The sequence below is a fragment of the Pipistrellus kuhlii genome, unplaced genomic scaffold, assembly GCF_014108245.1.
Source record: "Pipistrellus kuhlii isolate mPipKuh1 unplaced genomic scaffold, mPipKuh1.p scaffold_m20_p_22, whole genome shotgun sequence".
NCBI classification, from domain to species: domain Eukaryota; kingdom Metazoa; phylum Chordata; class Mammalia; order Chiroptera; family Vespertilionidae; genus Pipistrellus; species Pipistrellus kuhlii.
Window position 1 is genome coordinate 4,057,563 of NW_023425521.1, and position 15,059 is coordinate 4,072,621.

The 15,059-nt window shown below is 48.9% G+C and overlaps 1 protein-coding gene across 1 annotated transcript; it reads right to left on the reverse strand.

The window, feature by feature from the left end:
* Positions 1–12,554: 12,554 nt before the first annotated feature.
* FZD2 (frizzled class receptor 2) lies at positions 12,555–14,693 on the reverse strand. The gene has a single exon (XM_036451315.2). The coding sequence runs from the start codon at positions 14,358–14,360 to the stop codon at positions 12,663–12,665; it is 1,698 nt and encodes a 565-aa protein (XP_036307208.1). The 5' UTR covers positions 14,361–14,693; the 3' UTR covers positions 12,555–12,662.
* Between the last annotated feature and the right edge of the window lie 366 nt (positions 14,694–15,059).

Genomic DNA, 15,059 nt, shown 5'->3' on the forward strand with positions numbered 1-15,059 from the left:
GTTATCTGTTGAGTAACAACCCACCCCAAAATTGAGTGGCCTAAAATAAGAAAAATCTTTTATTTGCTCATGATTCTGTAATTTGGGCAGGGTTTGGTGTGGACAGCTTGCCTCCACTCCCTGTGGTGTTGGCTGAAGCCTGGGCAGCTCCAATGGTCCTGGAGCATCCAAGAGGCTTTACTAATGTGTCTGGCGCCTCTTCTGGCATGGCTAGGAGAGCTGGGGGCTGGCTGGGCGTCTCTCTTTCCCTTCAGACTCTCTCATCTCCCAAAGCTGTCCCTCTCCCTCTCTTTCTACATAGCCTCTCCCTTTCCTGCAGGGTGGTTGGACTTCTTTATATTGTGGCTAACTTCATAATGAGAACAATTTTACCCATATAGTCATCACCCATCTACCTGTCCCTCCACTGGTTTTCCGTCCTACAGCATAAAGCCTGGCTTCCTTGATCTGACATTAAAAACATTCTACTACCTTCCCCCTGCCCACCTGCCCTTCTAGTATGTTTGGGGACTTACAGGTCATCCCATGTGGCTGGATCTCGGTACTCGAGTTTAGGGGAGGCTGTCAAGTTTGACCAGGCAGTCAAGGTGCTTTTGGCTTTTACCCTACGTAAAGTGAAAATTAGGTAGATTTTAAGCCAATGAATGTGTGATGAGATTTGTTTTTTAGAAAGAGAATTCTGGAAGCAGTATGTACATGCAGCTCTTACCAACTGGATCAGACAGAAGAAGTTCTGGATCATCATCTGTCTGTCAAACCCCTACTTATTCTTCAAAACCCAAAATAAATGTCCTCTCTCTGAAGCTTTATTCATATCTCCAGGCAGAATTATTTTATCCCTCTTTTGTGTTGCCCGGTACCTTGAATCTTCCCTATAAGCATTTTTCACTAAAATTTTAATAATTCAGTTACAAGTTTGCCTCTCCACTAGACTGAAAGCTCCTCAATGACAGAAATGGTATCATTCGCCGAAACCGGTTTGGCTCAGTGGTAGTGCGTCGGCCTGCGGACTGAAAGGTCCCGGGTTCGATTCTGGTCAAGGGCATGTACCTTGGTTGCGGGCACATCCCTGGTGAGGGTTGTGCAAGAGGCAGCTGGTCGATGTTTCTCTCTCATTGATGTTTCTAGCTCTCTATTCCTCTCCCTTCCTCTCTGTAAAAAAAATAATTTTTTTTTTTTTTTAAAGAAACAAATGGTATCATTCATCTTTGTACACCTAGGGGTGAAGCAGATAAAAGCATGTTGAAAGAACAAGTGAACGAATGGATAGACTGAGAAAAGGATTTTCTTATATCTATTTCATACTTAGTGCATACATTGTTTATACCCCAAAATTCCCTCAATGTGCAGTTGCTGGCTATCTATTACTATGTAAAAAAAATTACCCTAAACTTAGTAGTTTTAAATAACAAACATTTATTATCTCATAGTTTCTGTGGGTCATGAGATTGGGCACAGCTTAGTAGCTTTGGTCCAACATATCCATTGAGGTTGCAGTTCAGCTGCTGTCTGGGACTGGAGTCCCATCCAAAGACTTGACTAGGATAAGATGGGGAATAGGAGTCTGTTTCCAATCTCACTCACATGGTGTTGGCAGGCCTCAGTCCCTCACCACGCAGGAAAGAGATTACACAAGGACATGAACACTAGGAAGCAGGGATCATTGGGCACCAACTTAGGAACTGCTGAGCACATGTAGTCATATAGTTTTTATACTTTAAATGACATGAAGAAAGAATGGAAAAGAAGGACAAGAGAAATTACTAGTGTAGGACCTTGAGTCAGGTTAATACCTTTGAAAGCAAAAATCCCGATCTCTGAGATGGTATCAACAGAAATTTTACCAAGCTCTGATGAAAATGAATGTGTGTGTGTTTGTGTGTGTGGATGTACACACCCAGAAGTCCTGAGAAGGAGCTAGTCATTTGTGTACATCTACAGTGAATGGCAGAGATTGAAACAGAGATTTTTAATACAGTGTCCTAGGAGGGGGGCAGGTATGGTGGTCCACAGGAAAGGGGTGTTGAGAGAAAAGGATGTTTCATTCTGTTGTTTTCCTCAAGAATTTGGGTAGGGCTTACTTGTTCCACAGATGATATTAAGGATACTTGAGGATATTCAGCTGGTGAATGGCCTTGTCTGGAGGATTCAGAATGGTTTCACCCACATGTCTGGTGTGTTAGTAGAGATGGCTGAAAGGCTGGACTTAGCTGAAACTATTAACTAAGTGTTTTCATGTGGCCTCTCCAGCATAGTGGCCTCAGGACAGTATGACTTCTTACCTGGCAGCTCAGGCAGCTCGAATGAACAAGGTTGCAATTGCATGGGCTTTCATGACCCAGGCATGGAAGTCACAGAGCATCACTTCCACCGTATGCAATTGGTCAAAGTAGCCCAGATTCTAGGTGAAGTGACATAGACCCCACCTCTCAACAGGAAGTGTCAAAGAATTTGAAGTTTGCCTGCTGGTGTGGCTCAGTGTTTGAGCATCGACCTATGGACCAGGTGGTCACGGTTCAGTTCCTGGTCAAGGCACATGCCCAGGCTCAATCCCCAGTGGGGGTTTACAGAAGAAACCTATGTTTCTATTTCTGTATCTTACTCCCTTCTCTCTCTCTAAAATAAATAAAAATATATCTTAAAAAAGGATATGAAATTATGTATTAAAGCCACCTTACTTTTGACCCTCCAGAAAGTTTATTATGTGAATCCCAAAGGGATATAGATGAGATGGTTTACCCTCTTTCTCTGACAAGTCTCAGGGATTATATTTCCTGAGACTTACAAGGCAACCAATTCACACACTTTTCCAGAGGTATGCATGTGTACACTCACATGTATATCCATCTATACACACATACAGAGGCACAGTCACACGGTCAGATCTGGCACATACATATAGCCATGCCTGTGCTTATCTCTAGCCATGTCTCAAGTCAGGGAGACCCAAAGTCCTGCCTAGAATTATTTCCCAGGAAGTTAAACTTCACTATCCATTCCTGTTGGTGTGAGAAGGGGGAGGGGGTGTTTATAGGGATGGAATCCAGTCAGTTGTTGATTGGAGAGAGGGCATGAATCCAAAACCTACTAACATTTGGCTTTAACAAGTCCTTTGGTGTGTGTGTGTGTGTGTGTGTGTGTGTGTGTGTGTGTGTAAATGTCTCCTTATTCTGATTGGCTCAAATCACCAAAGAAATGAGATCTGGTGTTGAAAGCAGGCAGGGTTGGCTCAGACGTGTGCTGCAGAGCCAAGCCAGCGTGAGATTTAATTTTTGCTGGGGATCAGCCCAAATCCTCACTTAGATCAGCCCTGCCACTCTCCTTCACACTCATTCTGTGTCCGCACACTCTCTTCACTATTGTCTGATCATGCTGTGTTCTTCCATTGCTTTGCCCATGATGTTTGCTCTGCATAGAATGCCCTTTTTTTCCTGACAGTCTCAGTGTCTGCCTCTTCTATCACATGATACTGCAATTATCTGCTTACATGTCTTCAAGAGTATAGACCAGGCTCTAGTCATTGCTGCATCTCCAGTGCCTGGCACGGAATAGTTCCCAACACTACCGGTTGAACCAATGATTAAATGAGCAGTTATTGCTCTCCGAGTCAACAACTATTTCCCCTTCACATCTCTGCACTACTATCCAACTCCACTCCAATCCACCCAAACTCCCTGAGCTCCTATGAGAAGGGGCAAAGGTGCCAAAAGCTAGGGTGGATGGTTTGGGCTGGATTCCTGAGACCCCCAGGGAGACTTAGAAAACAGGAAAAGATGTGGTGTTGAGTTACAGCAGTGTCCAGCAGCCCCAGAGGCACTCATTTTCTTAGTGGGAAAAGTCAGAGAATCCTGCAAGGTTTTATCAGTGTGGGGAGGATGTCTTCAAGTCTTCCTGCCTCAGTTGAAATAGTCTGTAAACCCACCTGGTCCTGTTGGGTTAAGTGTTAGGGCCTATTAGAAATATTCAGACCTGGGCCTGAGCCAGCACCTTCTTCGAAGATAATTCTGGCTGTTGAGGTGGGGGCAGGTGCAATTGAGGTGGAAGTCCCCTAGATGCATAGCATTTTAACTTCCCTGCCCATCCTCTGACTCACACTTGAAGGTACAAACAGATCCTCTGGGAATCTTGTTAAAATGCAGCTTCTGATCCAGTAGGTATGAGGTCAGACTCAAGATTCTGCTTTTCTAACAAGCACAGGGATGGGACTGTTGGGGAGTTGGGGAGGACAGGGGAGAAAGGAGATGGAATCACACTTTGAATAGCAAAATTCTATAAAATTGGCAATAAGATTCAGACACTGAGGGCCCAGGGTTCAGGTCTTAAAGGAAGAGGCTATCAGGAATGTAAAAAAAAAAAAAATGTCCAGGAAATAATGCAGGTGACAATATAAAAAAAAGCCAGCCTGACAAATACCTAATGTGCTTGCCAACCTTTCCATTCTTTTTGATTCTGTGACCAGACATCACTAGTGGATTTCATCACTATCTCCCACTAAATCAGAACTGAATCCAACTGAACACAATACTCCAGGAAGCCACTACCAATTATTACAGTTGGCATGTAAACCGACCTCATTTGTATTTCTGGTATTGTGGTTAAGAGTCTGATTGCCTTTGCTCTGCTCTGACTAGCTTAGCTAGATGCTCTTGGAACAGCTGCTTCCATGAACTTCAGTTACTTTAATATGCTATAATTTGAGGTAAAGATAGAACTCATTTCATAGTTCTTTTGAACATTAAATGCTATTATGAATATACAGTGCTTAGCACAGTGTCTAGCACATAGAACGTATTCAATAAATGTAATTATGCTCTAGCCTATTTGGCCCAGTGGATAAAGCATCGGCCCTCAGACTGGATTGAAGGGTCCTGGGTTCTATTCTGGTCAAGGTCACATACCTTGATTATAGGCTTGATATGGGAGGCAACCAATCGATATGTCTCTCTCACATGGATGTTTCTCTCTCTCCCCCTCCTTTCCATTCTTTCTAATAATCAATGGGGAAAGAAATATCCTCAAGTGAGGATTAAATAAATAAATAGTAATTACCGCGTAGGGGGTGAATGGATTGGCTGTGCAATTAGAGGGGATGTGAGTGGTGGGATGGAAAAGAAGAAGGCAAGGGAGGGAGGAGAGAGGAACAAGGGTTGGGAAGAATGTTGGACAAAGGCTGTGCCGACATGGGGAAGGCTGGAAGCTATCCAGCTCTCTCTGGATAGAAAGGAGCTTCCTACTGACTCTAAAGCTCATAGGTTGGAAGGTGTGCATAGCACTTGTCATCTTCAGGTATCTGAGTTTAGAACTTCTTATTAAGGAAAACTGTTAAAGGACTTAAAAACGGTCAGAGAGAAGACTATGTCCTTGCAGGTTATCTCTGAGTTTTATTATTGTACAGTTATTTCACAACCCAGACAATTGATAATGAAAATTATTTTTGTCCATAAAAATATAAATTGTGTCTGGTAGAGATGCAATTGATTATTGCCCACTGGATATTACCTGCTTTTACATTAAGCAAATTTATTTTAGTATTCTTGATGGCCTAGCTATGTTTCTGTTCTTTGAGTTCTCCTTTGAACATCTTACTGGTTCCTTCATTAATGAATGAGTTAAATAAAAATTTTGATGTGTTCAGGGTATATTTGTATGAGAGTAATTATTCTGCTTTGTAGGAAAAAAAAAAAAAGTCTTTAACATTCTCATTAGCAGTGAAGATTAAACAGAAGACTTCCAGGACCCTCTGTCCTGGACAATTTCCCCACATGTTCCAAACACTAGATTACACATGTCAAGTTTATAAGGGATCATCCTCAATTTCATTCCTTGTTTTACACTATCCAAATAGATACATCACGATTCCATGTTTGAGCCTGGACACACTTTCAAACAAAACACATACCAAACAGCTCTGGGTGGTTAGCTCAGTTGCTTAGAGCGTCATCCTGATATGCCAAGGTTGCAGGTTCCATCCTTAGGGCACATATGAGAATCAACCAATGAATGCATAAATAAGTGGAACAATAAATCGATGTTTCACTCTCTCTCTCTCTCCCTTACCCTCCCTCCCCCCCCCCTCAAATAATAATAATAATAATAACATGTTAAGAATTTAAACAAACAGCCTGGCCAGCCGATGTGGCTCAGTTGATTGAGCATCATCCCATGCACCAACAAGTCATTGGTTTAATCCCCATTCAAGGCACATGTCCTGGTTTCCAGCTTGATCCCCAGTAGGATGTGTGCAGGAAGCAGCCTGTTTCTCTGTCATCAATATTTCTCATCGGTGTTTCTACCTCTCGCTTTTCCTTCCTCTCTCTCTAAAAATTAATAAAAACATTTTTTAAAGCCTCTAACATTCATGAGCCCTGAGCAAGGGTACAAATTAATGAAGGCTTGCACATTAAAAACCAACAACTTAAACAAACAAACAAAGACACATATCAAATAAACTCAGAAGCACCACACCTGATACTTATCCATTCATTCATTCCACAAACTAGATGATAAGTCTCCATGTGGGCAGGGGTTGAATTTGTGCATCTCTAGAGCTTAGCAAGTTCCTGACTCTTGGTAAGCAGTAAATACACATATACAGAGCCAACACATAAATGAATAAGCTTAACTAGCAATTATTAAGCACTTACTATGTGCCAGGCACTGCTTTAAACATTTTACTTGAATTTGTTTAATCTCAAACCAGTCTAGCCAAGTAAGTATAATTACTTTCCCTGTTTATAGACAATGCACAGAGAGGTTAATTAACTTGCCCAAAGTCAATAGCTAGCAAGGGGCTGAAGCAAGATTCAAGCCCAGGTAGTCTGGCTACAGAGCCTATGATCTTGCGTACCTATTATGTGCCAGGCATATTGCTAGGCTTAGAGAAATAGAAAAGACCAAACACAGACTCCCTCAAGGAGGTCACAGTTAAGAAAGGAGATGAGCACTAGCTGTTTGGCTCAGTGAATAGAGGATTGGCCAACGTACTGAAGGGTCCCAGGTTCGTTTCCAGTCAAGGGCACAGGCCCGGGTTGTGGGCTCGGTCCCCAGCAGGGGGCTTGCAGAAGGCAGCCGATCAATGATTCTCATCATTGATGTTTCTGTCTCTCTCTCTCCCTCTCCCTTCCTCTCTGAAAGCAATGAAAGTATATTTTAAAAAAAGAAAGAAGGAAAAGGTGACGAATAACAATAATGGGATGTGTTGTCACAAGTGAGAACCCAATGTGGGGACAGGATAAAGGCTATCTATAGAGGGGCCACTTGGCCGTATGTAACTTCTGAGGCACCAATAGCTAATGGCTAGGCTAGGGAAAGGGAAGGGCATTGGGGCCACAGGAACAATATGTGCAAAGTCATGGAAGAACATAAGAGTTCCAGAGGCTGGCACATACAAGTGTTGGGAAAGACATGGGACATTAGTCTAGAGAAGTAGAAGCCAGATCCAGATCTTGGAAAGCTTTATGTGCAGAGTGAGGGAGGGGCTGAGTGAGGGAGAGGCTGAATGAGGGAGGGAGTTGGAACACTTCTTGGAGGCCTTGTATGATTTTAAGCAGGAGTGTTAGAAGCTCAAACCCCACAGTCTGCCCCTTCCCCACCCTCAGGGCACTAAACCCAATACTCATACTCAGAATTCCCTAAAAGCCACATTCGTCCCCAGAGAGTTCCCTGGGAGGCCTAGACCTAGAGGGAAATTCACTTTGAGTCTGGGACACACCCAGTGCCACCTGGGAGCAGTGGCTGAGAATCCTCTCACCCTCCCGCCCCATCCTATTATCACCTCCCACCCCCATCCCAGCATGGCCACTTCAGGCCCACTCCTCCTCTCACATTTCTCCTGAGAGTAAGGCCAGCGATGAGAATTAAGCATCTTTACTTCCCTGCCCACCCTCTGACTCCACCATCTTAATCAGCTTCAGAGCCTGGCACATCCTAGGCCCCAGTCATCGGAAAAAGAATAGGGACAGGGAAGCTTCCTGGGGGAGCTGTGGCTCTGGGCTCTACCCTCCCTTCCACCAGGCTGAGGCTGGTGATTAGCTGGGTTAATTACATCCAAGCCATTTCCGATTGGCACAAGCCCACCCACCCACAGAGCCTGTCCAGAAGGCATGCAGCCCAGGCCAGGGTCAGGATGCCAGGGCACCAGCTATTCTGGAAGGGGTACTGACCCCTGCGATGGTCAAATGGGAGTGGCTGTCCTGCCCCTAGCCTCAGGACCTCTGCTTCTCCCCTCACCCCAGGTTTTTCTCATCCCCATCCTCCTTTTTGTAAGTCCCCACACAAATCCCTTCCCCTCCCTTCTTCCCCCAGGTTTGGAATGAAATCACGGGGCTCTGAGTTCCGCACGAGGCCCCGACATAAACATTCTGATTGGGGCTAATTACAAGGGCCAGGTTGGGAGGCTGGAGCCTTCAGAAAGCTTGGCTTTCAAACAAAGGACCCAGGGCTCAGCCCCCAGCCCAGGCCGGCTCCTCTCCAGGCTTCATTAGAATAAGGAGGGGGCCTGGGGCCATTGGCGGCCCTCTCTGAACCCAGGCAATGGTCTCTGAGCTTGTTCCATGTCCCAAGTCCCATCTTGTCCTTTCTTCCGGCCTCCAATCCTAGCCTTTCCCGTAGAACCTGGAAGCGCAGCACGTCTGCATAGGAAGGCAAGGCAGCCCAGGGAGGGGCACTCGGGCTGTGAGTCTGGGGATGGGGCAGAGCAGGGGGAGGGGGAGGCACCGGGGAAGCCAGCTGTGACAGCCCTCGCCCTAATTAGCCAGCTTCAAAGCCAGCTGGAGAGAGAGCCCGCCCACCTTCGTGCCCTGTTCACTCAGGCGGGTAAGACATTTCTGTCCTAATCAGGGGAAGGGGGGAGAGAAACACTGCCCACTACCACCCCAAGGAGCCTCCAGACTGGGAGCTGGCACCCTGAGTCAAGTAGAAAAACTGGAAGCGCAGAAAATCATTCTAGTCTATTAAAACTGCCAGGAACAAAATAGGTTAAAAAGTCCTCAAAGAATGCACATCCTTTGATCCAGGGATTCTCCTGTATTTTTAGGAGTTTATCCTAGATCGGAAGAGTTTGTTGAGCTTCTACTATGTACTGGCTTCTGTAGGTGTACCATCTGATCTAATCTTTGCAACAACCTTGCTGGGACAGTCACTCTGTGCTTTTTACAGATGAGGGCTGGGACTCAGAGCTAGGCACTTTCTCATGTCAAAGCCTGTACTCTACACATGGCTGGTCTGTGTGTTTCTGTCTTTCTCCTATTTCTTTTCTCTCGCTACACATATTACACACTCATTCCACTGCTGCATCTAGATAACTTGTTCCCGGTGAGAGAAACCGGATCGATGAATAATCTGGGTTCAGTGTTCCTGGTTTTGTAGGCCTGATGGCTTCCCCTGCTATATACCCTTTTCCCAGCAGAGGTGATTAGAGAGTGGGAACACTAGCCTGAGAAGATAAAAGCTGCCCCTTGGAGAACTGGAGATACCCAGTAATCAGGACTAGGAAATGTCTAAACTAGGAATCAGAAAATTTGGAAAACTACCTTGGGGCAGGGTATTGGGGGGAGGAGGGTTTTACAGCTAGAAGGTCCATAAACTCTCTAAAGTTAAATGCAAACTTGTGTGTTCTTGAGGGGATCTGACCATTTTATCCCCAGAGGCCCAAAGATTTTTCAGGTGCTCAGAGGGGTTAGTGGACCCCAGTTCAATCCATTTAGAGGAGAGGAGGGTGGGTCTCGAAGAGGAAGGGCCCTATTTCAGTGAGCAGTGGAATTACCAAAGGACAATGCCTAGGAAGCGGCAGGAGCTGGGACTGGGCTCCCCTAGCCAGACATGTGCCTCCTGCACCCCGGGACAGCATCTCCCCACTTCTAGAATCCATCCCAGGTCTGAGGTCCCCAACACACTCTTGGAGGGGCTTTAAAAATTACCCAGAAGGCAGCAGCTCCAGATTCTACTGGTCCTCGTTCTTTGGGGATGTTCAGAAGAATTTTGTTTTGGAAAACTTTCCTATCCTTTCCTGCTGGCTCTTAAAGGACAAAGAGTTTGTAGCTAAGGGGCTATTTTTTCAGGAGGGGAGTTTGGCGAAGGGGAAGAAAAGCCCAAGTCTGATCAATGAAGGCGGAGTTCGGAGACAGATGCCTTGAATCTTGCGGACGAGCAGCTTTGCTGCTTTGTGGGAGGGGAGGGGAGGGGAGGGCAGGTAGAAAGCAGCTGTGGTCTGAGATCTGTCCCAGGCCCGGGGCCTCAGGTGAAATGTTTTCCTTCTGGGGTTGAGAAGAATAATCTTTACCAAAACTCTCTCCCTCTCACCCCTACTCAGGGAAGGAAGAGGTCAGTGTGGCTCATCTGCCATCTCCTTCCGCTGATAGCACGGGTGTCCACTGACAAATGCCCACAGCACACAGAGCTGGGATGCTGAGGCCTTAGAAGTGGGAGAGGGCCCCCCCCCCCCCGCCCAAATCTTCAGCGCTCCTCTTCCCACTGGGTTCCATCCAGTCACTGCAAAATCTATCCCCCCCCCCACACACACACACACCCCTTCACAGGCTTTCACCATTCTTTCCAGGAGGGGCACTAACAATTTGTTTGTAATTTAACTCTTTCCTGCTGGCCTTGTGGGGTTCCTTTAGAAATCCTGCAACAAATGGAGCTGCAGCCCGGTAACACCCTACCCGCTTATTTGATAGCTGAGGGAGACTTACGTTGGAACTTCGCATATGCCCTTAGGGGAAAAGCTAGTTTTAATGTAGGATTCTGGTCTTCGGCACAGACGGTTTGGGAGAAGGTTCTGTATTTTGGGAAAGGGGCTCAGCTGAAATCCTCAGACTTCATACAATTCTAAACAAAGCCCCACATACGACTTCAATTACCACCAAACATTTCCAGATCCCCTCCCCCAACATAAACTAACACTTGGAAGTAGGGGTTCTAACTTACTTTCTCCCTTGTCCCAAACATTCAACAAAGGGTAGTCAGGCACCATTTTCCCCCTCAGCATCTAGCTAAAACAGCAAAACCCCAAGCAGGGGGCCTCTTCTCTCCCCCTTCCCCAACAGAGCAGTTGTGGGTAGAGGGGAGGGGGAGGTGTGGTTTGGTTAAACTAATAAAATGTTACAACCCTGTTAAATACAATTAAAGGGCTAGATCTCTAGAAGATAATTAAATGCACTTTATTATTATGATTATTAGCTTTTAATTTGCACTATTACCAAGAAACAAAAGATGGTGAAAAATTGAGTTCTGTGGCATACTTGGCCCACCCACCCCACTTGGTCCTCAAATCAATCCTTTAGAATTAAAGTTCTAAAATATTCCAAATAGTTGAGGGAGAGGATGTGTATTGGAAACTGCAATTCTCATACCAGTGTCAAAGATACTTTTAAGAAAAAGTCTTGACTTTTATTTGAGGGGGGTAGGGGGAAGATAAGAAACATCTGTTATAAACATTCTATCAATCTTGTGATATAGAATGTCATGTAAACACTCAACCCCACCCCCACAGTCACAAAGAGCCTGCCCAGAGCCTCCTTCCAAAGCAAGATACCCACCTCCCTCCCCCCTTTTCTGGACAAGTTTGAAAAGAAACCAGTCTTTTGTCAAAAGAAAACTAAAAATCCCACCAGCCCATCTCAGCCCATCTGTCCCCTCCCTCCAACCCAACCCATTTTTTTATTGCTTTTAGAAAAAAAATAACCCTAAACAACAAAACCCCACACATAACACACAAACCACCCCACAAACCTGAAGCTAGGGAAGATATTTGGTTGAGGGAGTGGGGTTGAGGCACAGTCTGTGGGGGAAATTAGGGGAGAGATGCAAGGACATCACCAAACCTTAATGTTTGCGAGCTAACGCCCCCCCCCAAAAATGTAAGGGTTCAGGATGGGTACTCAAGGTAGTGTGTGTGGGGGGGGGCGGTGTTTTTATTTCAAAACACACTTCACAAAGCACTTTTGGCTCACTCCAAGGACTTGGAGCATCAAGTTGAAAAGAAGAAAAGTTGAGGAGGAGAAAGATCTTCCTGCCTGCAGGGGAGTGGGCCAGCGGGTGGAGGCCATTCCGCACACGCTCTCCGCCCCTCCCCACCACCCCACCCATTCCAAAGATCTAGTGAAGGAAACAGGACAAGTGAGGAGAGAAAGGGGGGAAGGGAAATAAAACAAGAAGAATCCAAGCCTTGTTAAAAATAATAATAATAAATAAAAATCCACCAGCTTCCCCAGACCCAGCTTCAGTGAGAAGGCCCACCAATTTGGCTTTAGAAGCTGAATGAAACAAACTAGCCAACACCTCTTCCAGCAGGCTCAGCCCTGCCAAATCACCAACAACTCGGAACCAGAGTGCGGCGTAGTGTTTGAAAGGCGAGAACTCCCTTTCCCCTCAGTCCTCAGCCCTGGCGCCCATTGCTGTTCCTTTTTTTCTTTCTTTTTTTCTTTTCTCTTTTCTTCTTTTAAATAGAAAATATATAATTGAATTTACAAAGGCTATTTACAATTTTAATTACAAACCTGGCGGGGGTGGGGTGGTGGGCAGAATGATCTTTAAAGAGCGACCTAAAAAATAAATGGTTTCGATTGTTCTTTATTTAAAAAAATAAAATAAGGAGTCTGTAGGAGCCCCCATCCCGGAGAGGAGGGAAGCGCGGCGTGGCCCCGGCCCCTGGGACACCCCCCTCACACGGTGGTCTCGCCGTGCCGGCTGTTGGTGAGGCGGGTATAGAACTTCCTCCACGAGTGCAGCGTCTTGCCGGACCAGATCCAGAAGCCCGACGTGATGCCCACGATGAGCGTCATGAGGTATTTGATCATGTAGACGGTGAAGTCGGGCGACATGCGCGGCGTGTAGTGCGCTGGGCACGGGATGGCCAGGCTCTTGCAGTGCTGGCTCACCCAGGAGCGCTCCCAGTGCTCGCGGAAGGCCTGCTCGTAGAAGTAGCAGGCGATGACGATGGTGGCGGGCACCGTGTAGAGCACCGAGAAGACGCCGATGCGCACCATGAGCCGCTCCAGCTTCTCCGTCTTGGTGCCGTCGTGCTTCATGATGGTGCGGATGCGGAAGAGCGACACGAAGCCGGCCAGCAGGAAGGACGTGCCGATGAACAGGTACACGAAGAGCGGCGCCAGCACGAAACCCCGCAGCGGGTCCAGGCTATTGAGGCCCACGAAGCACACGCCGCTCAGCAGGTCGCCGTCAATCTGGCCCATGGCCAGGATGGTGATGGTCTTGACCGCCGGCACGGCCCAGGCGGCCAGGTGGAAGTACTGCGAGTTGGCCTCGATGGCCTCGTGGCCCCACTTCATGCCCGCCGCCAGGAACCAGGTGAGCGACAGGATGACCCACCAGATGGAGCTGGCCATGCTGAAGAAGTAGAGCATCATGAAGAGGATGGTGCAGCCCTCCTTCTTGGTGCCCTGCACCACCGTGCGGTAGCCGTCCTCGGAGAAGCGCTCGTTGCACACCACGCGCTCCTGGAGCACGAAACCGGCGATGTAGGCCACCGACACCATGGTGTAGCAGCCGGACAGGAAGATGATGGGCCGCTCGGGGTAGCGGAAGCGCTGCATGTCCACCAGGTACGTGGTGACGGTGAAGAAGGTGGAGGCGCAGCACAGCACGGACCAGGTGAGGATCCAGAGGCGCGCGAAACGCGTCTCCTCCTGCGAGAAGAACATGGAGCCGTCGGGTCTGGCCGGCTCGCAGGGCGCCGCGCAGTCGCGCTCGCCCAGGAACTTGTAGCTGAGATAGGACGGCACCTTGAGGACACGCGGGCAGTGGAACGGGTGTTCCAGCGTGGCGTAGCGCGGGGGCGAGCCGCCGCCGCCCGGGCCGCCGGGGGTGCCCCCGGCCCCCGGCTGCAGGCCCGGCGGCGGCGCCGTGGTGAGCAGCGCGGGCGCGCCGTCTTCCGAGTGGTTCTGGCCCACGCAGATCTGCTCGGCGCCGTGGCGCGGGAAGTGCTCGCAGCGCAGGCGCTCGGGCCACTGGAAGCCGAACTTGTTCATGAGCGCCTCGCAGCCCTGGCGCGCGCGCTCGCAAATGGAGCGGCACGGCGGGATGGCCTGCTCCAGCACGGTGCACACGGGCGCGTACATGGAGCACAGGAAGAAGCGCAGTTCGGGCGAGCACTGCACCTTCACCAGCGGGTAGAACTGGTGCACCTCCAGCCCCGCGTCCTCCTGGTTCGTGTGGCCCAGAAGGTTGGGCATGATGGTCTGGTTGTAGGCGATGTCCGTGCACAGCGGGATGGAGATGGGCTGGCAGAAGCCGTGGTCCGGGATGGAGATGCCCTTCTCTCCGTGGAACTGGGCTGGCCCCGCGGCGGGCAGCAGCAGCAGCGGCAGCAGCAGGCGGGGCAGGGCGCTGCGGGGCCGCATGCTGGCCGCCGCCCCCCACCCGGCTCCGGGGCGGCCCCCGCCCCCGCCCCTAGCCCGGAGACCGCGCGCCTTCCCCGCCGCCGCCTCGCCCCAGCCGCCGCCTCCCGCGCCTCTCTGCAAACTTTGCTCGGGGCCTCGGAGTCGGGGAGGCCGGGCGGGGGAGGGGGCGGCGCGCCTGCCCGCTAGCTCGCCTCGGTCTAACTGAGCAGCTGGAAGCACCGCGCGCTGCTGTGCTCTCTCCTCGTCTTCCTCCTCCTCTCGCCTCTCCCCTCCCTTCTCCGCCCAGCGACTCCTTTGTGCCTTCCTCCGGCCCTCACCTCGGCCTCTCCGATCCTAATTAGTCGGTTTCAAGGGGTCCCCGGCCGGCGGCCCCGCCCTCTCCTCAGCCCCCCAAAAAAGGGAACCTTGAAACCGCCCCGTCGAGCTCTAAGCACCATCCCAAAATGTGCTCTGGGCCAATCAGATTTAAACTCGAGGACCAGCCCCGAGGGCTGGATTGGTCGACCACAACATAATGAGATCAGAAACCAGATGCCAACAAAACTTTCCCCCCCTCCTTTTGCTTTTTAAAGAGACATGCTATTATTATATTAAGGGCTGTTTGCCCAGCACGGGGTTCTACCCCGAGTCGCGGAGGCGAGGTCCGTGGGCACGCATTCCCCAGCACAGCCGTGGACCCAAGCCACTCTCGCTTGGATC